Below are 23095 nucleotides of genomic sequence, written 5' to 3' on the forward strand. Positions count from 1 at the left end.
AAGACAGTATTGTTACCTTGAAGACTTCTGTCTCATTTGATCTCTTTGTCAGACCCAATGAATCAGTCATTTGTACAAAAATTAGAGTTGTGATAAAACTAGTGTTTGCAATATCATATAAAAAAATAAGTGAAAATGTGTGAAACTGTAGAACACCTTGAGTCTATTCGTTTAACTCTGTGCTAGACTTTGTGAAGAATGCAGAAGTAGTATAAGACTCTGATAACAAAGTCTTGCAGAGATGTTGGTACATTCATGTTCACAGCAGCATTATTCACAGTAGTTGAAAGGTAGAAGCAACCCATGTATCTTTAGATGACTGAATGGATAAAAATATGGCATAAACATCAGTGGGATATTAGCTTTAAAAAGAAAATTCTGACACATGCTGCAACATGGATGAACCTCGTGGACATTACGCTAAATGGAATAAGCCAGTCATCACTGACTTGATGGATGTGAGTCTCGGTGAACCCCGGGAGTTGGTGATGGACAGGGAGGAGGCCTGGCGTGCTGCGATTCATGGGGTCGCAAAGAGTCGGATACGACTGAGTGACTGATCTGATCTCATCTGATCTGAAAAGGATAAATGTATAACTAAACTCATGGGTAGTCAGAATTGTAGATGTAGAGTATAGAATGCTGGTTGCCAGGGGCTAGTGAGAGGGGACAATGGACAGTTGTTTAATGGGTAGAATTTTAGTTCAGAAGAGGGAAAAAAGTTCTGGATATGGATGATGGTAATGGTTGCACAATAGTGGGAATAACTTTAATGCCACTGAGCTGTACACTTAAAAATGGTAAATTTTATGTTATGTATATTTTACCACAGTTTAAGGAAAAAAAATTAATGAAGTTTGAATAAGTAGAAGAAGAAAGTTGAGTAAGGAGAATGCAAGGCATTAAATATATTTTTGATAGAATATTTTAAATAAGAACCTTATTACATAGTACCATGTTTAAGTTTGGCAGAAAATGACCCAGAATTTTCATATTGGCTCAGTGGGTAAAGAATCCACCTGCAATGCAGGAGACTCAGGAGATGCGGGTTTGATTCCTGGGTCAGGAAGATCCCCTGGAGGAGGACATGGCAACCCACTCCAGTATCCTTGCCTGGAGAACCCCATGGTCAGAGGAGCCTAAGGGGTACAGTCCATTGAGTTGTGAAGAGTCAGACATGACTGAAGTGACATGAGCACACAAGATGTTCAAAGTATTTCTATCTCTGCTCCCTCCCTCCCTTTTCAGAAGGTCTGATATTGTATAATAATATTATTATATTATAATGTATTATTATAAGAAAAAAGAAACTATCTCTTTATGGTTAGTGGTGGTTTGGTTATCAACATTGGTTACATTGCTGTTTCAGTAATTGTAAAAGGATGTGAAGAATTTAGATAGATATCAGATGAGTCTTAAAATTTTTTTTAGAGGAATGGGAAAATAAGGCCTGTTCAAGTACCCGAGATTATTAAACCTGAGGAATGGAAGCTTAATGGTTGCTCTACCAGGAGGCTTGACTGTCCTCAGAGTGCCTGTACAGGTAGCTTCAGCTTTCAAAAGGGTAATATTCCAAAACTTCATTTCTTAGTCAGATGGTAAGAACAAATGACAGAGTTTATGAAATACAGCTGCAGAGGTGTAACCGTATGTATAGCAATGAAAAATAATAGGAAATATGTAGTAGTGAACTAAATCAGTGTTTGGAACCTAAGCAGCTTCTGGGAGTAATGACTATACTCAGTAAAATTCATGAACACCAAGGATGAGAGACTCCTCTCAGGTTATGAGTTAATGTGATGGTGGGTGGGAGAAGGGAAAGACTTAATACCTGTGGTCAGTTTGATTAGTAATTTAGAGTTCCTTTCTTGTGGTCTATTATAACAACTATCTCCAGCGTTACCCCTCCCCCCTTTTTCTTATGTGCTGTGTAAATTATGTGACACTTCTACCTTGTGTCTTAGAAAGAATTTTCTAAAATGCTTTTCAAGATTGGTACCCCAGCGCACAGTGTTGGTGAGAGGTAATTACTTTTTCTAAGCTTCCTTTAGTTGGCCCTTGGATTAAGCTGATTGTCTGCCTTCTGGCTTGGAATGTTGGAAAAGGAAAAGTAGTGACAGCTGGATTCAGAAATTGCATTAGTTTCTTTAACATCTCCAGGTAAATTATCTGGCTTTTGGCTGTTGTCCATGTTCAGTTTAGTCACTCAGTCGTGTCCGACTCTTTGCAACCCCATGGATTGCAGCACGCCAGGCTTCCCTGCTCCCCTGTGTATCACCAGCTTCTGGAGCTTGCTCAGACTCGGGTCCATCGAGTTGATGATGCCATCCAACCATCTCATACTCTGTCGTCCCGTTCTCCTGCCTTCAGTCTTTCCCAGCATCAGGGTCTTTTGCAGTGAGTCAGTTCTTCACATCAGGTGGCCAAAGTATTGGAGTTTTAGCTACATCATCAGTCCTTCCAATGAATATTCAGGACTGATTTCTTTTAGGATTGACTAGTTGGATCTCCTTGCAGCCCAAGGGACTCTCGAGTCTTCTCCAACACCACAGTTCAAAAGCATCAATTCTTCGGCCCTTAGCTTTTTTTATAGTCCACCTCTCACATCCATACATGACTACTGGAAAAATCACAACTTTGACTAGACTGACCTTTGTTGGCAAAGTAATGTCTCTGCTTTTTCATATGCTGTCTAGGTTGGTCATAACTTTTCTTCCAAGGAGCAAGCGTCTTTTAATTTCATAGCTGCAGTCACCATCTGCAGTGATTTTGGAGCCCCCAAAATAAAGTCTGTCACTGTTGCCATTGTTTTCCCATCTGTTTGTCATGAAGTGATGGGACCGGATGCCATGATCTTAGTTTTCTGATTGTTGAGCTTTAAGCCAACTTTTTCACTTTCATCAAGAGGATCTCTGGTTCTTCTTGGCTTTGCTGATCTCACACGCTAGCAAAGTAATGCTCAAAATTCTCCAAGCCAGGCTTCAACAGTACGTGAACTGTAAACTTCCAGATGTTCAAGCTGGATTTAGAAAAGCCAGAGAAACCAGAGATTAGATTGCCAACATCCGGTTGGATCATATTAAAAGCAAGAGAGTTCCAGAAAAACATCTACTTCTGCTTTATTGACTGTGCCAAAGCCTTTGACTGTGTGGATCACAACAAACTATGGAAAATTCTTAAAGAGATGGGAATACCAGACTACTTGACCTGCATCCTGAGAAATCTGTATGCAGGTCAAGAAGCAACAGTTAGAACCGGACATGGAACAACAGACTGGTTCCAAATTGGGAAAGGAGTGCGTCAAGGCTGTATATTGTCACCCTGCTTATTTAACTTATATGCAGAGTACATCATGTGAAATGCTGGGCTGGATGAAGCACAAGCTGGCATCAAGATTGCCAGGAGAAATATCAATAACCTCAGATATGCAGATGGTACCACCCTTATGGCATAAAGTTGTCCATGTAACACCTTGGTTTAACATGGCATGGATTGGCCTAGGAGGGTATATCTTTTATTCTCTAGAACTTCAACCTGATGTTTCAGACTTGAGGGCCCTGAATTGGTCAGACTTGAATTTGCCTAGGTTTTTGTACAGACTAGATCATTGATTCTCAGATGTTAGTGTGAATCTAAATGGCCTTGGGAACTTGTACACATATAGGTACTTGAACCTCACTGCAGACTTATTGAACCAGAATCTTTCTGGAATTTTAAATATATTTTTACTGAACTTTGTATTAAGGAAAAATGTAAGCATTCAAAAGGAGACAGGATAGTATGATGACCCCTTTTTACTTAGAATTAAGCTCCTTTGATAGTTTATGGCTAATCTGATTTTACCTATATCCCCATCCACTTTCTCTTCTCTATTAGTTTGAAGCATATCCCAGGTATATTATTTCATGTTGAAATTTTTTTTTTTTCGTTTCATACATGACATTTCACATGTTTCAATGCCATTCTCCCAAATCTTCCCACCCTCTCCCTCTTGAAATTTTTTTTATGTATATATTTTATTAGGTTTCCAGATGTTTAAAAAACTTTTGAACAGTTAATACATGTACAAAGTAAAAAATAAGGTGGTTAAAAGAACATATAAAGTAAATCTTTCTCATTGCCCCCAGTAGTCTTACTATTCTCTAAGGCAAAGCAGCCTATAACTTATTTATGTTTGTATAGATACTAATATATTTGCAAAAATATAGATATATAATTCCCCCTTTAATTAAACATATATGGTAATATCTATTGTAAAGTACACATTTTCCTAAATTTTGCCTTTTTCATATTACAGTATTGGGAATCAGGTTGCAGCAGGTTAAATAGGTTGTTTTCATTCTTTATCAAGAAGATTCTAGTTGGTCTGTGTATCAGAGTGGATGTCACTCACGCCTTTTGCATGGGTGTTTAGGTTTCCAGTGTTGTGTCTCTGCACATAGTGCTCCGTGAATACCTTGCACCATATCTGAATTGTCAGATTCTTGATCAGAGAACATGCATGCATGTGTGCTAAATCACTTCAGTCGTGTCAGAGTCGTGACCCAATGGACTGTAGCCCACCAGGCTCCTCTGTCCATGGGATTATCCAGGCTCACTAGTTCCATTTAAAAAATTATTTTCCTGTCTCTCCTGTTTATGTTCATGCTTTTCTCTAAATCTATTAGTATATTTTACACGTGCTACTTTAGGAATTTTGTTTATTGACTGTCATTCTGTGTGTTTCTGTGATTGTGGGTTACAGAAGGGATTTGAAATAAGAATGGTAATGTTAAGTTATTGAAGATGAGGGTGGGGAGCTTCACAGTGTCATGTGAGCTTGATATGTTCAGAAGGAGTTATTGATGTGGCTTTGCATCATTAAAAAGATGATAAATTGGTGGAGTTTGAAAAACTCCCCTGAGTAACAGCATAGAACAGATGCCAACAAGAATTTAAGAAAATGGATGAAAAGGTTTAGATCTAGGATTTCAATTTACAATTTCTCATATATGTTGAACCATAAATCTTAATTTGTGTAATAAGTTTTTGTAGCTGATTGCTTACTAAAGCCCGGTCAACTTAAGAAAGTGGTAGTAACAAGAATTGTTTAGGAAGTTGAAAGAGGCATAAATTTATGCCTTTTACCTGAAGGGGCAGTGTATCTTCCTGTTTTTACTTCACCTTAGGTATATGACCTTGAACCAATTAACTAGTCCCTTTGGGCTTCCCAGGTGGCGATAGTGGTAAAGAACCTGCCTGCCGATGCAGGAGACATAAGAGATGCAGGTTCGATTCCTGTGTTGGGAAGATCCCCTGGAGGAGGGCATGACAACCCACTCCAGTATTTTTGCCTGGAGAATCCCATGGATAGAGGAGCTTGGTGGGCTGAAGTCTGTAGGGTCACAGAGAGTTGGACATGACTGAAGCAACTTAGCGTGCATGCATTGAGCTTTAATTTTCTTAACAGCAAACTTGGACTACATAAAATACTGCAAATAAAGCATTTGTCAAACTGTTGCATAGTAGGTGGTAGCTCTTATTATTTTAAGTGCTGCATATATTACATATTGTAATGGCAATCTGTTGGTTATTTTATTTATTTATTTGACTGTTCTGGGTCTTAGTTGCCACATATGGGATCTAGTTCCCCAGCCAGGAACCAAACCCACATCCCCGGCATTGGGAGCAAGGAGTCTTAATCACTGGGCCACCAGGAAAGTCCCGTTTTTTAGAAGAATGGAAATATTTTGAAATCAATTCCCAAACAACATTTATTAAAAACCAACTTTATATTCTGAGTACTTTGTTTTAGATCTCGTGAGAAAGACTGTTTTATACACTGACAATTATAATGTCAGTCATGTCATATCATGCCTGGAGCATGAGCGGTGAGTATATGTGTTCTAGGAAAGGCTTCATCAGGAAGGTATTGTATTAGGAATTCCCTGGTGATCCAGTTGTTACGACTCAGTGTTTTCACTGCAGAGGACTGGACCAAAAAAAAAAAAAAAAGGAAGGACAACCACTGTATCACTTTGATTTGAATGTAAAGGAATTTACTGTTAATACGTGTTCAGGGATGATATGAAAAGGACTTTAAAGAGAACATCATGAAAATGACTTACATACTTATTTTTACAATTGGTTTTTTTTTTTTTTCCAAGGTAGTTCTTGAGCTTTAAGTTTAAGGAATATGACATTTGTGTAATATATATTTTCTGGTCTGATCATTGGTTCATAAATGATATATTGGTAATAGAATGCTTACTTTTGCTAGATGTATACAGCTTAAGGATCTGTACATTTTCTTTTGGAGGGAAAATAGTTGGTACAGTTCCTTGGGCATATCTTAGCCATTGTAGCTTGTCAATAAAATATTGATTCAATGAAGGTTCTCAACTATTTAGTCCCAACCTTTCATACAATGCACAAAATATCTGAAACACTAACTAAAATGGAGACGGTGAAAATGTTTATCTTCTCCAAGGTGAAGAAAATCTTCATGGAACTTAACTGTTTTTATAAATTATGGACTTGACTCGTTAAAAGTTTTCTTCACGAGAGTTAAAAAATTGAACTTTTGTAGCTAATGTGACCCTTTTGTTTGTTTGTTTGTTTTTGTAGGTATGGCCTCACAAGTCTTGGTCTACCCACCGTATATTTATCAAACTCAGTCAAGTGCCTTTTGTAGTGTGAAGAAACTCAGAGTAGAGCCAAGCAGTTGTGTATTCCAGGAAAGAAACTATCCACGGACCTATGTGAATGGTAGAAACGTTGGGAATTCTCATCCTCCCACGAAGGGTAGTGCTTTTCAGACAAAGATACCATTTAACAGACCTCGGGGACACAACCTTTCTTTGCAGACAAGTGCTGTTGTTATAAAAAACCCTGCGGGTGCTACAAAGGTTATAGCAGCTCAGGCGCCACAAACTCAAGTGGAGGCACCTCAGATCGGGGCGTGGCGGCACAGGTTCAGTTTCCTAGAAGGCCCCCAGCGATGTGGATTGAAGCGCAAGAGTGAGGAGTTGGATAATCATAGCAGCGCAATGCAGATTGTCGATGAGGTGTCCATACTTCCTGCAATGTTGCAAACCAACATGGGAAATCCAGTGACAGTTGTGACAACTACCACAGGAACCAAACAGAACTGTACCACTGGAGAAGGTGACTATCAGTTAGTGCAGCATGAAGTCTTATGCTCCATGAAAAATACTTACGAAGTCCTTGATTTCCTTGGTCGAGGCACTTTTGGCCAGGTAGTCAAATGCTGGAAAAGAGGGACAAATGAAATTGTAGCAATCAAAATTTTGAAGAACCACCCTTCGTATGCACGTCAAGGTCAGATAGAAGTGAGCATATTAGCAAGGCTCAGTACTGAAAATGCTGATGAATATAACTTTGTACGAGCTTACGAATGCTTTCAGCACCGTAACCATACTTGTTTAGTCTTTGAGATGCTGGAACAAAATTTGTATGACTTTCTGAAACAAAATAAGTTCAGTCCCCTGCCACTAAAAGTCATTCGACCCATTCTTCAGCAAGTGGCTACTGCACTGAAAAAATTGAAAAGTCTTGGATTAATTCATGCAGACCTCAAACCAGAGAATATTATGTTGGTGGATCCTGTTCGACAGCCATACAGGGTTAAAGTAATAGACTTTGGGTCAGCCAGTCACGTGTCAAAGACTGTTTGTTCAACATATCTGCAATCTCGGTACTACAGGTAGGTGATAATTATTTTTTGGTTATTTGATAAGTGTTGAATTTTTGCTGAATGAAATAATTTTGTGTGTGTATGTGGTGAAAAAGACTGCTTTGGATACATAGATATCAAGATACTTTAGGCATAAAATCTGTTCAGGCAGAATAGAAATTTCTACTGCAAATTTCTGTGCTAAAGACAGTTATTTTTATTGTTAATAGAAGACCTGAAGGATTGGTAGGTGGTTAATGATGATTAAACGGAAGTCTAAATATTGAGAAAGGGTTTATAGTAAATTTTGTACAGTTCTTTGGAGAAGGAAATGGCAACCCACTCCAGTACTCTTGCCTGGAGAATTCTATGGACAGAGGAGCCTGGTAGGCTGCAGTCCATGGGGTCGCACAGAGTCAGGCATGACTGAGCAACAGTCATTTTCTTGGGCATTTTTCAGTGCTTAAGAAAACTAGCTTTTTAAAGATACATCTGATATAACTGAACATTTAGAAAGTTTTAAAAATACAGAAAATCACTTTGATTAGTAATTTTAAGATTTAAACTTACTTCCATGGCTACCACAAATGTTAAAGCTGCTCTTTTGTAACAAGTTTGATTATATTTTTTACATATATGTTTTAGGTAATGTTATTTTGATGTTTGTACTATGGTTGGAATTTAAAGAAGAAAATAATTTCCATGCAATGTCATGATTAATATAATGCTAGCCTGGAGTACAATAAATGGTCTTGAGGTTAGCTAATCATTACCAAGATTCAGAGTATCTTAAGTTTGTAAGTGTTTTTAAATTCATAGTTGTATAATTTTGAGAAATTCTTTTCATTTCAGCTTAAATGAGTTTTATGGTCTTGGTGTATTCTGGAGCCCCACAAGCCCCAACTCAGCAGGCAAATAAAAGATCTGACAATATTGGCCATTATTAATAAGTTCATAAATAGACAAAAACATGAAGTTTATTGTTGGAAACTGTTAGAACAGGAGAAAGGAAACCCACATTTATGTCACTTGGTTGATAATTAAGTTTACTAAAATATATATTAGAAATCAGAAGTATAGCCTAAATTACCCTTTATATTCCTAATGTTATAATTTTTAGTCTGAGAGTACTAGGTACTGTTCTTAAAATCTTTTAGATGGCTTAAAAGGTATTGTAGTTGTAGCAGTGTCATGAGTCTTAATTGATATCTCCTATAATTGGATTTATTTGACCCTCTGTGCTCCTGACCAAAAACAAATTTTTTCCCCCAATTTAATGTAACACAAGATTAACTTTTAGTTAATTTTTCTCTGGAAAAATTACTTTAATATCTGATATAACAGCATGAGAGGAATAGCATTTCCCCTTTCCCTTGTGTTCTGTGGATTCTGTCTTTTTATGAGTTTTGAGCAGTCAGCTAGCATATTATATAAACCCCCCGGCTCCAGCTGCTTGGGCTCTATATTTAGTTCACTTGTTAGTAAATGTCTTCATTATATTTGGGTCCTGCATTATTCGGCATATCAGATTTAGTTATGTGTAATACCTTGACTCCTTTTCTTTATTTGAAATCTTTTCTTTTGGATGAGAGTAAAAAAAGAGCTTTATTTTTATACTTGAGATGATCTGTTTAGTAAATGTTTCAAGAGAGTAAAAGAAATCCTTTAAAAAGCAGTCTAAAATACTAAATATTTTATGATATTGGTTTTTAACATTAGGCTTTTGCACAAATAGCCTCTTTTGGGAATGGAAAAATAAGGTATGAATAATTGCTGAGTACAGCTAGTAGTTTCTAATTTGTTTTTATACATAAATTTCTAGTAAATAATTTACCTGAATTTCAGAAGCTATATAGGTGCTGGACTTACAGTGTTTAGAGTTTAAACAAAAAAAGTTTCTTAATTATAAAAAGATGTGTTATTTAGCATTTTGGTTGTTGTTACGTGGATAAAATTTAAAAATGGAGTTTCTGTTAGTTGGATTCAAGGTTAAAAGAGTTAGGAAATATTATGGTAAATTAGTGAAAATGTAATGTAGTCCTTAATCAGGTACTGTTTTAATGTTTTGTATAATTTTGCATAAAAATAGCAGGTAACCATTATTTTTCAGCATTGGTGTGTACTTTATCAATTCTACCTTGCTTTGACTGAGTTTACTTATAAACCTGATGAGGCAATAAGCAAAAGTGTCTCATACTTGATTTTTTACTCTTTGTTTAAAATATATTGTACTTAAAAAATGAAAGCAGGAAGTGGCAACTTACCAAATTAAATATTTTTGAACCAATCACAGTGGGAACACGTAGCCCAAGTTCCAAAGTAAACGATTTGTGTTTAAACACAGGTTCATGTGTTACTGTTTCTTTGAACCGCGCAGCACAGAAACATAGTAGGGATATCTTAAAATAGACAGAGGACGGTGGCCAGAAATTGTTGACTGCTATAGATGGTGAGGCTGTCTAGCTCTTGTAGTGATATAAGCCAGAAGTACATGCTAAGGGCATTGATTTGCTCAAGGTCAGCATGTTCTAAATTCAGCTGCTTGAGTATGGTTTCTGTCAAGAACACGTAGGGCTCCTCAATGCATAAAAGGTTTTAGCAGCAGAAGGGGCTGTATTTATGAGGTGTGGTGGCAACATTCAGGTCATAAATATCTTTTTCTTCTTTTTTTAAATACAGAATTTTAGCCTGTGGTTCTGAGTCATTTCAGAACATAGACAGGAAAGTGGGCTGGAAAGTAACCTGTATAGCGGTTGTATTCTTTGCTACTTGACTGAATAATTTAGCATTAATTTTTAACATTAGTGGTTGTTGAAGTAAATGCTGCTTTTTTGGCATATAATAGTTGACAAAGAGATATGTAAGGTAAAAAAAACAATTCAGGCTTACCAGCTTTTGTTTAGCTTGTTCCTAACCCCTCATGCCTTTTTTAAACCCTAAGTATCAAAGACAGTTTCTGTAACAAAATTAAAACACACAGGATGACCTATTAATAAAATAACCAGTATTTTATATAGGGAACTTTTTTCAAGTGCTTTTAAATAAAATTCCTAGTTTGTTTTTCCTATCTCAATTTCTGTGTTCTTAGATAAAACGCTTGGTGGAATTCCTGTTTAAAAAGTAGAAAACAGGCTTATACAAGTGAGACAGGTCCAAGTTCACAGTGCAAGCTTATCAGAATTTTTGTTGAGCCCTTTCTGTATGCTTGTGCTAGATGCTAGGGATACAGAGGTGATAAAAACAGTTTCCTCATTTAATGCAGGAGAAAAAATAGTTTGTGTCAAGAAGTTCTAGGGCAGAACCCTGTGTAGGGTGTTTTGGGAACCCAGAGGAGAGCACTGCCTAATCCGAGAGTTTAGAGAGGGATCTGGGGAGAGATGACTCTTGACTTGAATGAGCCTTCAAAGGAGAGAAGGGGTTGTAGTCAATTAGTCTTTTTTTCTTTTTGGCTTGTGGGATTTTAGTTCCCTGACCAGGGACTGAACCTGGGCCATAGCAGTGAAAGCTCTGAGTCTTAACCATTGGACCTCCAGGGAATCCCAAGGATGGACTAGTCTTAAGGAGTGTTCTCTGTCCCACAGCCACCCTTACCTAAGAGCTCAATATTGGCTGAAATTGCTGGTAGCTTCTTGTCTGTATCAAAGAACTTGTTTTGTTTGGGAATCTTTATTAGACAAACATAAAGTTGTCATTTGGGTTTAGTTTTAACAGATGTTTTAATAGACGATTCCAAAAGTCTATAATGTGATTTTCAATGCCATAGATTGTGGTCACAGACATAAATTACTCCATATATTACGCCTTCAAATAAAAATTTTGACAGCGCTCTTAAAAGTTTTTTTTTTAAACAGCTTTATTGAGCTATAATTCCCATACTATTAATTTTATCCATTTAAAGTGCACATTCATTGTCCCTGTTCACAGTTGTGCACCATCACCGCACTTTTAGAACATTTTCTTTACCCCCTAAGAACCCCCGCTCCTGCTCCCTAGCATGCTTTAGGCATCTTTCCCCGATCTTCCCACCCTTCTAGCCCTAGGCAACCAAAAATCTACTTTCTGTCTCTACAGATTTGCATATTCCAAACATCTCATATGAATGTAATCATACAATATGTTGTTCTTTTTAACTGGCTTTTTCCGCCCACTTAGCATAATGTTTTCAAGATTCATCTATATTGTAGCAGGTATCAGCACTTAATTTTTTTGTTGTTGACAAATAATTCCATTTATAGATATACCACATTTTATATATCCATTCATCAGCTGGTGGAGGCCTCAGTGAAAAGATAATGTGAATAGAAAACTCTAATCTGGCCCATGTTTAAGTCTTTCATTCAAAATACTTAGTGCCTATAAAGTGTAAAGTATTTCCTGGGTGCCAGTTATTCATTGAGGAGCAAAAATAAAGACCCTACTATTATGATGCTAACAATCTAATGTGTAGATAACCAGAAAAGTAAAGTATTCTAATTGGAAAAGAACAGGGAGAGAGACTAACAAGATAAACTTATTTTTTTGTTTTGTCTTAATTATTTTAGTCAATAAAAAGTTGCAAAAATTGTGAGAAGAATTTTTTTTATGCCCTTGATAAGTGTTTCAAATTTACCACCCCGGTTTCATCCTCATTCTTTTTCTGTGTGCGTCATACACAGATACACATGTACATTTGTTGTTACAGTGTTTGAGAGCAAGTTTTAGATGTAAAACCCCTTTGCCTCTAAATACTTAATGATGTATAAGAGGTTGTGTGTATTCCTAAACCTAAGGACATCCTCTTGCATAACCCCAGTGCAATAATCAGAATCATTGTTGGTTGACATCAGTATTATTGATTTGATGAACTGAACTGCTCAATACTATTTGGTTTAAGGGAATTAAAATCAATTCAGCACTAGTAGCTTTACAGACTTAATTCAGATTTTACCAGTTGTCATGTTTTGCCGTATATACACAATAGAATACTACTTAGCCATAAAAGAGAATGAAACTTTGCCATTTGCAATAATATGGATGTACTTGGAGGGTATAATGCTAAGTGAAATAAGTCAGTCAGAGAAAAACAAATACTGTATGATAACGTATGAAATCTAAAAAATAAAACAAACTAGTGAGTGTAACAAAAGAGAAACAGATAGATCTAGAGAACAAACTAGTTCTCATTGGGGAGAGGAAAGAGGAGAGAGGAGAAGCAAGATAAGGGTAAGGAGTTAAGAGGCACAAACTATGACATATAAAATAAATAAGATACAAGCATATATTGTAAAACACAGGGAATATAGTTAATATTCTATAACAACTGTAAATGGAGTATAACCTTTAAAAATTGTGAATCACTGTGTTGTACTTATATACTAAAACTTACATACTTAAGTATATATGTGCTTATATACTTAAAACATACACTATTGTATTTCAACTATATGACGCTTTTGAAGAGTACAGACCAGTTATTTTGTACAATGTTGTCAGTTTGAGTTTGTCAAACATGTTGATGTTTTCAGGTTAAGTATTTTAACTTATAGAAATGATGCTTTGTCCTCAAATATTGGGAGGCATATGCTGTCAGTTTGTCTCATTACTAGTAATGCTAACTTTGATCACTTGATTGAGGGGGTGACTGCCAGATTTTTCCCCCATAAGGTTTATTTTTGTATCTTGTGATACTTTGAGACTATTCACAGTTGCTGTTTCTTATCTTAATTTCACAGGCCAGTTTTAGCGTCCATTGATGAATATGGCCTTTAACAGTTATTAACTTAGGGGCTGCAAAAATGATGACTTTCAGGCTCTATCATTTAAGGAATTCTCCTATGAGGAAGAGCTTTCTTTTACTCTGTTTGTTGTTGTATAGACTTACAGGTTCATATGCAGTGGGTTGGAATTCATTACTTGTCATTTGCTTTACTGCACAGTTGTCCTGAATTGTCTAGCAAGAGCCTTTTAATTTTTTAAAAAATTTAATTCCTTTATTTATTTTTGGCTGTGCTGGGTCTTCGTTGCTGTGTGAGCTTTCTCTAGTTGGGGTGAGCGGGGGCTGCTCTCCAGCTGTGGTGCACCCGGCTTCTCATTGTGGTGGCTTTTCTTGTTGCAGAGCATGGGGTCCAGAGCACAGGTTCCGCACTTGCAGCACACAGGCTTAGTTGCTCTGCAGCATGTGGGATCTTTCTGGATCAGGGATTGAACCCGGGTCTCCTGCATTGGCAGGCGGATTCTTTACTGCTGAGCCACCAGGGAAGCCCTAGGAAGAGCCTTTTGAAGTTTGCTCTTGTGTACCTTTGACATGGCCCCGTCCTTCCTTGAGAGCTTACTTGCTGGCGTCTCGAGCTGTTCCAGGTTTACTCTGTACTTTTCTTGTTCCATACTTTGTATTGGCTATTTTTCTACAGGACTCTGGTTCCTTTTGTTGGAGATGATAGTAAAGCAGTGAATTCATACTGACATGTTTATTTCCGTCACCTCAGAGTTCATTCTCTCCTTCTTCCTTTATTTATGATCTCTTCTCTTATATCGAGAAACTTGGCTCTCATTATCCACAGTGTTACTTATTTGCTCAATTTCAGAATACACTTCAAGTAGTTTTGGAATTGCTAACCCATACCACTGCTAATTTACTAACAAGAGTGCACATTTATTTATAATTTTTATTCTTAGCCTTAGACTTGGAGAATGTGTTCAAAGTACTATATTCCAAAGTTAATTAGGTTAGTTCTTCCTCAGCCCCCTTCCCCCATCTTCAATGTGATTGTTTTTTATTTGAAATATAATAAGTTCATTTCATTATATTCCATTTTGGGTCCTCTGTGTTCTTATTTATTAGACCATATGAAATATTAAAATAGTTAATGTTACTTAGTATATATGACTTGTGAGGTTGATACTTTATATATTTGCACATTAATAGGTTTTAAAGTAAGTTTTATGATACTCTTGGTATATAGGTATGATATTAGTTTATAAGATAACAATACATAATACATGTGCTAAGTAACATAGTTAGGTATTGGTGGGCTGCCATCTACGGGGTCATACAGAGTCGGACACAACTGAAGCGACTTAGCAGCACCAGCAGCAGGACAAAATTATTTTGTAAAAGCTTGGTCACAGAGTGAGTTTGTTAATTCTGTTGATTATAGATGTAAAATATGTAATAAATGTAATGCCATATAAACAGCTGATCGGTATTTTATGTCAGATTGGAATGACTATATTCTAGAACTGCATATAACTGTTAGTTATTCACAGGTTAAAATGAAAACTTTTGTGATGGTTTATAAAATTAAGTTGAATGAAAGTCTTCAATTTCTAAGGTTTTATTAGTTTTTCCTCTTGTGCTACATAGCTTTGTTTCAGAGGTGTGTGTAGTCTCATGGATGTACTGTAATAGACTGTGATGACATCATGGATTAGATGTCAGTCCTGACCACACACACCTCAGGATGCATGTGCCTATTTGTTTCTGAGTCTTTAGCATTTTGCTGTGAATGGAATTCAGCTCCCGGGATGTTATTAGCAGAGTGCCTGCTGCCACAGAAGAGTACCAGTTCAGTGGCCAGTGAATAATTTAGGCATCAGTTGGTGTGGTGAGATTGTGTTACTTAGGAGAGAATCTAATACATGTGCTAAACTTTGACATTAAAAAGAACAAATGTGTTTTTTCCTTTTTTGAGAGAACAGTGAATTACAGAAAGTTTTAGATTTATTTATCTAAAACCAGTGTACTAATTAAAATTTTTTTGATTTAATGTTTTAAAAATTATATTAGTTATGGATGCTCTGTCAGAAAAAAATTCAATAATAGAGAAGGCCAAGAAGCAAAACAGGAACAATTTCCCCCTTTATTGTGACTCTGCCTTGTAATTTTTATAATTTGTTTTATACTTTATAAGCCCTTCCCTGTGGTGTATGTTTCGTTTGTTTTCTGATATTGCTATAGGGAACCTTCTTGTAAGTCCTTGGACACTTGTAGTAGGTTTATTTCCACTACATTTCTAGAAGGAGACGTGTTGGGTCAAAGGATATTAACATTGTGCTATCGGACGCTGCCAAGTTTCCTTTCAGAAATGTTGTCTTGTTCCAGTTTACATACAGTCTTGCCAATAACGTGTGAAAATGTCCTTTTCTTCACATTCTTGTCATCACAAGGGCATTTTTTTTTTGATTGGTAGCTGTAAATAGGCAAAAAAGAAAATCATTTAAATTTTATCTTCACTCTTCACTACGTTTTAAAAAGTTTTATGTGTGTCTTCTGGAGAAGGCAGTGGCACCCCACTCCAGTATTCGTGCCTGGAGAATCCCAGGGACGGGGAGCCTGGTGGGCTGCCGTCTGGGGTTGCACAGAGTCGGACACGACTGAAGCGACTCAGCAGCAGCAGCAGCATGTATGTCGTCTTTGTCATGTGTTATACTGGTAGATACTCTTTTATATGGAGAATGAGAATGTCAAAATAAACAGAGTTCATATAAAAACAATGTTTATTGATGGCTTAGTACCAGCCACTGTGCGGAAAACTTTTACCCTTTACCCTCGTAGCAGTCATGGTAAGTGGTAGTGTTGTCTTTATTTGACAGATAGGGGATTTGAGATTCAGATATGTTAAGCAACTTGCCCAGTGGTACACAGTTAACTGCAGAGCTGTGATCTGAGCACCGTTCAGCCTATCTGTTTGCTGGGCTCCTTCTCCAGAGATTTCCCTTCATCTTCCTGAAACTCCTGTGCTAAAGGACACTGATGACTTGTTTGTTAACCACCATATTTGAGAGTTTTTTTTTCTTTTTAGAAGTCCACATCTGGCTGGACCTCTGTCTTTCAATGCTGTTAGTGCTTTATTTTATTGAAATGTTCTCTGCTAGTTTCCTAAACATCATAACCCTCAGATTCTTCTTTCACTTTGCTAGCTTTTTTGTTCTTTTTTACAGCTCTTACATGAGTACACCCCCCCAGGGTTCAGTCTGGGCCACTTCTCATTCAATATACTTGCCTTTTGGAGACCTTACTCTCTCCCATGACTCCAGTTTGTTTGTTGTATGGTAAAATTTCAAATACCTTCCTGTAGCCCTGATCTCCCTTTGAATACCTAATTTGTTTCCAGTTATATCCTTGCACAGTCTCTGGGTTTTACTAACTCATGTTCAAATGATTCGTCTTTATCCCAAGGCTTCTCATCTCCCTTATTACATATCAGAATTATTAAAAGAATCATTTCCATTGGATGTTTCTGTCCTATGTATCTAATCATTTTATGACCAAATCCTACTGATTTTACCTCTGAAATATCTTCATATGTTAATTTTTCCATGTTCTTCTCACTGCTTTGTTCTGGTCTGGACTTTGGTACTAGATTAGTCATTGATTTTTTTTTAAACCCGTAGTCTCTGCCTCTTACTCTTCTTAATCCTCAATTGTTAGAGATGTGTTGTGGGTTGGTTTGAGAGATCACAGGACTGTGTACACACAGATATGCTAGAAGAGTTTTTTTGTTTTTAAAACTGCTTTGCGCTTTTTTACTCCTTCAGTTCTGATCAGCAAATGTGACAAAATAGTGACCTTTTGGAAACCTAATTTCAGTGACATCAAGATTATGGCATGAATTTTCCTGGTAGTACAGTGGATAAGAATCTGCCTGCCAATGCAGGGGACCATGGGTTTGATCCTGGTCCAGAAAGATCCCATATACTGTGGAGCAGTTAAACCCGTGCACCACAGATGCTGGAGCCTGTGCCACGACAACTGGAGCCTGTGCACCCTGGAAGCCGCTTGGCCTCTCCTGTGCAGAGCACGTGCTCTGGGCTGCGCACCGCGACCATGAGTGGTCCTTGCTCACCACAACTAGAGAAAGCCCATGCGCAGCAATGAAGACCCTGTGCAGTACCCCCGCCAAAAAAAAAAAAGTTTATGGAATGCGTTTGGCCTTGAAATAGTTGTACACAATTGGACGCCACTGATAAAATAATCAAAAAAGGGATCAGAATACTTAAAAAATGTGTTAGTAGAATGTTGTGCTTAGGAAGCATTTGGTAACTTTCAATAGGTTCATAGTATACCCCCTGGTAACATGAGCCCTGTATCTCTGTTATGTCAGGAGTCTCTCTGTGGTTGGGAGCTATTTCATATTGTAGCCGAATGCTCCCTGGGATTATACAGTAAATGTGGATTTTCCCCTTTCCTTCCTCTAAAGCTAAATTAATCATCTGTAGTTCATAAAGATAAAAATATTTGTATTAAGATGTTGGATGTATAAGCAAATAGAGATGGAAACAGCTGTATAGACATTTAGTCTATCTTACTTTATAGAAGAGACCAGTGAAATCCAATATACCTAAATGAGAATTGTCATATCAACATTTATAAATAACTATTATATATATGTAATAGGGTTATATTTGATTTTGAGAAATAACAAAGTAATAGTAAATTATCCTTGTAAACAGTAAAACTTAATGGTAGAAGTTGACAGTGACTGCAAAAGCCATCTGAAAACAGGTATCATTTTCAAACAAAATACTCTTAGAAGTATTTAAAAGGAATAAACTCACTGAATAAACTCATTTGAAGAATATGATGGTGAAACTGTAATATGACAGAAATGTGTGTTTGAATCTTTTAAAGATTTTATTTGCTCTAACTTGCTTTTCGTTAACATAAGTCCTTCAGAGAGAATGTCATTGAATTAGTAACAAGATTCTAAACACAATGTATATTTTAGATAGGATGGTCTTTCTTTTTAGGGCTTATGAGGAAATACTTTTTAGTGGTTCATATGAGGCATTAACAGAGTGTTTCAAGGAATGACAGAATTTTAGTAAAAAAAAAACCAAATGAAACATTATATTTATGTCTGCTAAATAATGCCAAATTATTTATTCATAGGTTCATAACTTCAGCTCTGCTACTTTATTGTATCACTTAGAGCAAGTTATTTAACCTTTCTGAGCCTAGTTTACTTATATGTAAAATATTAGCTACCTCAAAGAGTCTTATGAAAGTTAAACTCCATAATGCATGTAAAGCAATTAATACAGTCTTAGGACAATTTTATAAGTAGAAGCCACTTTTAAAAACAGTGTGTGGTTTAAAGAAAATGTGTAGTGGTAACAAGGTAATAAGGAGTCTCCCATAATTATCCCCTGTGGGCCTGCATTGGGTATATGTGCTGCTTTATTCTTTGAGGCAAAGCCTGTGAAATCTTAGAAAAAGTAGCTGAATTTGTGTTCATAATGGTCAATTCAGCCATTGTTTGGGGTAGTGGGAAAATTAATGTACATTTTTCTCCACATGGCTGTCCCGTAAGTGAGCCACATTTATTATTCCGCTACATGGAAGGGGCAGTTTTGTCACAAACCAGGAGACCTTATATGAGTGCGTCTGTTTTTGGACTCATTGTTCTTCTGTCTTTTCTTGGGCCAGTGTCATGGTGTCATTACCGCACTTGGCACTGTGTGTCCTCCTGCTGTTCTTTAAAGGCTTCTAGATGAATTGCAGAATGTGTCAGTCCTACAAAAGACACTTTCATTTTTGAAGTATAGATATATTTCCTGGGAATGCTTGGGGAGTTATTTTCTTTCAGAGCTTTAAAGATGTTATAATCTGGTGACTGTTATTACTATAGGGAATTGGCTCCTTGATGATAGTATGTCCTTCATACCATACATGATGGTATGTACCCAGAGGGGTACACTTACGGATTTTTCTTTGGTTTAAGCAATTGACATGTGTGTGTGTGTATAATTCTGCCTGGCCTTATTTAAATCCCCTTTCTTCTCCATATTTTACTGTTAAAACTTCTCAGACTTACGAATAGTATGAAAGGGTTTACAGTGAACATGCATATGCTTACTACTTGGATTCTGTAATTAAGATTTTGCTACATAGTTTTATCACAGATATTCCCTCTGTCCATTTATCATTCCATCCTTTTCTCATGAGACAATTCAAAATTATAGATGTTCCCACACACTGTACCATTATACACTTATGCATGCTACTCATAAAATAGCTCAGTATTTATTTGTGGTTCCTTTTTTGTAATGACATTTTATATGTAGTATAATGCACAAATCTAAGCATTATATCCCATTGAGTTTTGACAGATGCATACACGTGTGTAACCCAGATTCACGTGTGTCATCCCAGAAAATTCTCTCATGTCTCTCTCCATTCATTGTCTGTCCCTCCATCTTGACTTTTCATTTTTTCACAGCACATTAGTTTTTCTCTTCTAGAACTTCCTGTCAGTGGAACACACCTTTTGTTTATTTTACTCAAGGATTTTGTGATTTTTGGTATTTTTTCTTGTATCAGTAGATCATTTCTTTTTATTGATAAGTAATTTTTCTGGCACAAGAAGTTTTCCAAGCTTACCTTATACTTTGCCTCTCAGTTTTGGAATCAGCCATTTCTCTAACGGTCCCTACTTCCTTTTAGGTATGGGAATGGTATTTAGATGTCAAGAATTTGTTGTTTTAACAAGTAGATTCCAGGTTTTTTTTGGTGAAACTATCATTTAATTCATTCTCTTGAACAGTTTTTATCATTAAAGTACCTATTATTATTTCAATAACTTGATAATTAGGGCTGCCTCTATTAATTTTTCCTCTTTCTGTTTCTTTGCATTTGATTATAGTTCCTATTAGGCTGGTAACTTTTTGTTTGTTTGCTTGTTTCTTTAGCACTGGACCTTGGGTATTATTAAGTGTTAGATAGCATCACTCTTGTGGTATTCCTGCTGAAAATAGATAACTTGAACCTCCTTGTGAGGAAACATTAACTGAACACAAATCGTGGGACAGTCTACAAAATAGCTAGTTTGTATTCTTAAAAAATGAGTCTCATGAGGACCACAGAAATGCTGAGGAATTATCCCAGGTAAAGGGAATTAAAGAGACATGGGTCTAGGATTTATTTTTAAAAATTGTTTATTGTGAAAGAAGGCATTATTGAGACAGTTGGCAAAATCTGAATAGTAGTGTCACATGAGTATTAGTTTCCTGGTTTGACAGGAATTACATGCTGTAGCTATGTAAGAGCCTGCCCTTGCTTTAGGAGGTAAGCACTGAAAGAAGCGTGTAAGGGTAGAGGGGTTCAGCGCTTGCATCTTAACTGTCAGATGATTTATAAAAATCATATTTGTATGTGTATATAAAAGATAATACAAATGTGATAAAATGTTAATGTTTAGAAATCTGATTGCAAGTGTATAAGAATTCTTTGTATTTGTAACCTTTCTCTAAATCTAAAAGTATGTCAACTTAAAAAGTTGTAACGGAAAAAATACGAGAAAAATAGTGATATATTTGCTGAGTTAAGTGAAATTTAAGAATTTCACCTTTAAGAAATGTGCCACCAGATTAAGAGATTGCTCACTTGTGAATCAGTATCTAATCTTCTACCTGCTTGTTACTGCCTGGTCTTATGATTGAATAATGCATTTGCAGTAGTTCACAAAATAAAATGATCTATATAATGGTGTTGAGGAACTTGGATTTTCACTGAGACTCCGTGGTCTCAGTCATGTTTATAAGCCCTCCTACTTACTTAGAGAACTTGGAAAGTTACTTCTGTGCTTTATTTTCCTCATGCCTACAATGGGATAATACAGTGCCGACTTCAGAGGATTTTGTTAGAATTAATGAGATAATGAGCATAAAACATTTAGTACAAAATCTGATTACTCATTAGAGCTCACTAAACATATTTTTGTTATTTTCAATATTTTTGAAAAATTGCAAATTAAATAATTTCAATTAAATAATTTTTGTTGTCTGATTTAAACACATCATATAGGTTATGAACTTCTGTTGGCATCCACTGATGGTACATTATAATTTTAAATATATCTCATAGTCAAATAAATTTGAGAAGTTTGGTACTTCCCTCCTCATCACCTGTAGTATAGTACCAACTCAGCTCCTTAGCTTTTCTCTCTTGATATGTATTAACAACAGTGTTCTCAGTTTTCTCTTCCGTAAAATGGAATTTTGAGATCTTGCCTACAGTTCTTGATAGGTAAAACACAAAACATGGACTTCCCTGGTGGTCCAGCAGTTAGGACTCCATGTTTCCACTGCAAGGGGCTCAGGTTCAATCCCTGGTTGGGGATTTAAGATCCCGCTCATGCCTGAAGGTGCTGCCGAAGAGTTTAAAAAAAAAAAAAAAAGCGAGAAAAAAAAAAAACCAACCCATGAAAAATAGTACTGTCTGATACATTTCTGACTCTACTTTTATAAAATATTATCTCTTGATCAGCCATAGGTTTGCAAATCATTGATGTATACATCTTTTTGGATGTTGGGGTCTAAGTGATATATTTGGCATATTGGTAATGGCTATTAAATCTTTACCGTCTCCTATCCTCTACCTCTGAGGTTTTACATTTAATGTATTTTGAAGACACTTATTATTACTGCAGGCCTTTGTACTTGGCGCTTTGATCTAGAGCATTGTGCAGCATACTTAGAAGATTAAGTGCCCTTGCAGTAAGGATATTTTTAATTGTGGTATTTTTAGCCTACGACTCAAGCTACATTTGAATGAGTGTCTATTCTAAGAGCTTGTACTTTTGATTACATTTCATCATGTTATTGAATAGTTGTGGTTACAATCATAAAAGCAATCTGTTGAATATCGGATATTCTCTAGCCTTGTTATTGCCTATAGCAACAAGTTTCTTATCATGGTAAACATTCGTGACTTCAAAAAGAAAATATTTCTGGAAGTGATTGATTGGTTCTTTTAAAACTTATTTGCCTTTCTGTCTGGAGAAGGCAATGGCACTCCACTCCAGTACTGTTGCCCGGAAAATCCCATGGACGGAGGAGCCTGGTAGGCTGCAGTCCATGGGATCGCTAAGAGTCGGACACGACAGCGATTTCACTTTCACTTTTCACTTTAATGCATTGGAGAAGGACATGGCAACCCACTCCAGTGTTCTTGCCTGGAGAATCCCAGGGACGGGAGAGCCTGGTGGGCTGCTGTCTGTGGGGTCAAACAGAGTCGCACACGACTGATGCAACTTAGCAGCAGCAGCCTTTTTCTGTCAGTGTTGAGGTTTTGTTGGTGGTTTTTCTTTTTAAAAAGCACCATTCTGCACAATATTGAATTGAGTGCTGATTAAGCTAGAAACCAGCTCCCTAATACATTTTAAGTCTTCTTTCTGTTAAAGGTCTGGTTATACAAATGTTCTTTCATATTTTCATAAATTTTAGTTGCGTTATGATTTGAAAGATTCTTGGAGATCTTCCAGTTCCCCTGTTGTACTTAGAGGCATCTTCTCCATGGTGTCCCCTGCAGACGGTATAGAGCCTCTCAGGGCCATCTCCAGTGATCCTCCCTCCCGAGACTCTGTGTTCCCAGCTTCAGAGAGTCACACTTGGAAGTTATTCCTGATAATAAAAGGAAATAAACTGGCTTAACACTGACTA

General features: G+C 36.7%; 1 protein-coding gene across 8 annotated transcripts in view; it reads left to right on the forward strand.

The window, feature by feature from the left end:
* Positions 1-23095, forward strand: part of HIPK3 (homeodomain interacting protein kinase 3) — an 83475-nt gene that overhangs the window by 20132 nt on the left and 40248 nt on the right. For 4 of the 8 annotated variants that reach the window (XM_061381079.1, XM_061381083.1, XM_061381084.1 and 1 more), the window contains exon 2: positions 6607-7705. In XM_061381079.1, coding sequence (XP_061237063.1) covers positions 6607-7705 — 1099 coding nt within the window. Of the gene's footprint in view, positions 1-776; positions 801-6606; positions 7706-23095 lie in introns of those variants that run through there. The other 4 variants (XM_061381076.1, XM_061381077.1, XM_061381080.1 and 1 more) reach the window with 2 other exon arrangements.

Source organism: Bos javanicus, chromosome 15, assembly GCF_032452875.1.
Source record: "Bos javanicus breed banteng chromosome 15, ARS-OSU_banteng_1.0, whole genome shotgun sequence".
NCBI classification, from domain to species: Eukaryota; Metazoa; Chordata; class Mammalia; order Artiodactyla; family Bovidae; genus Bos; species Bos javanicus.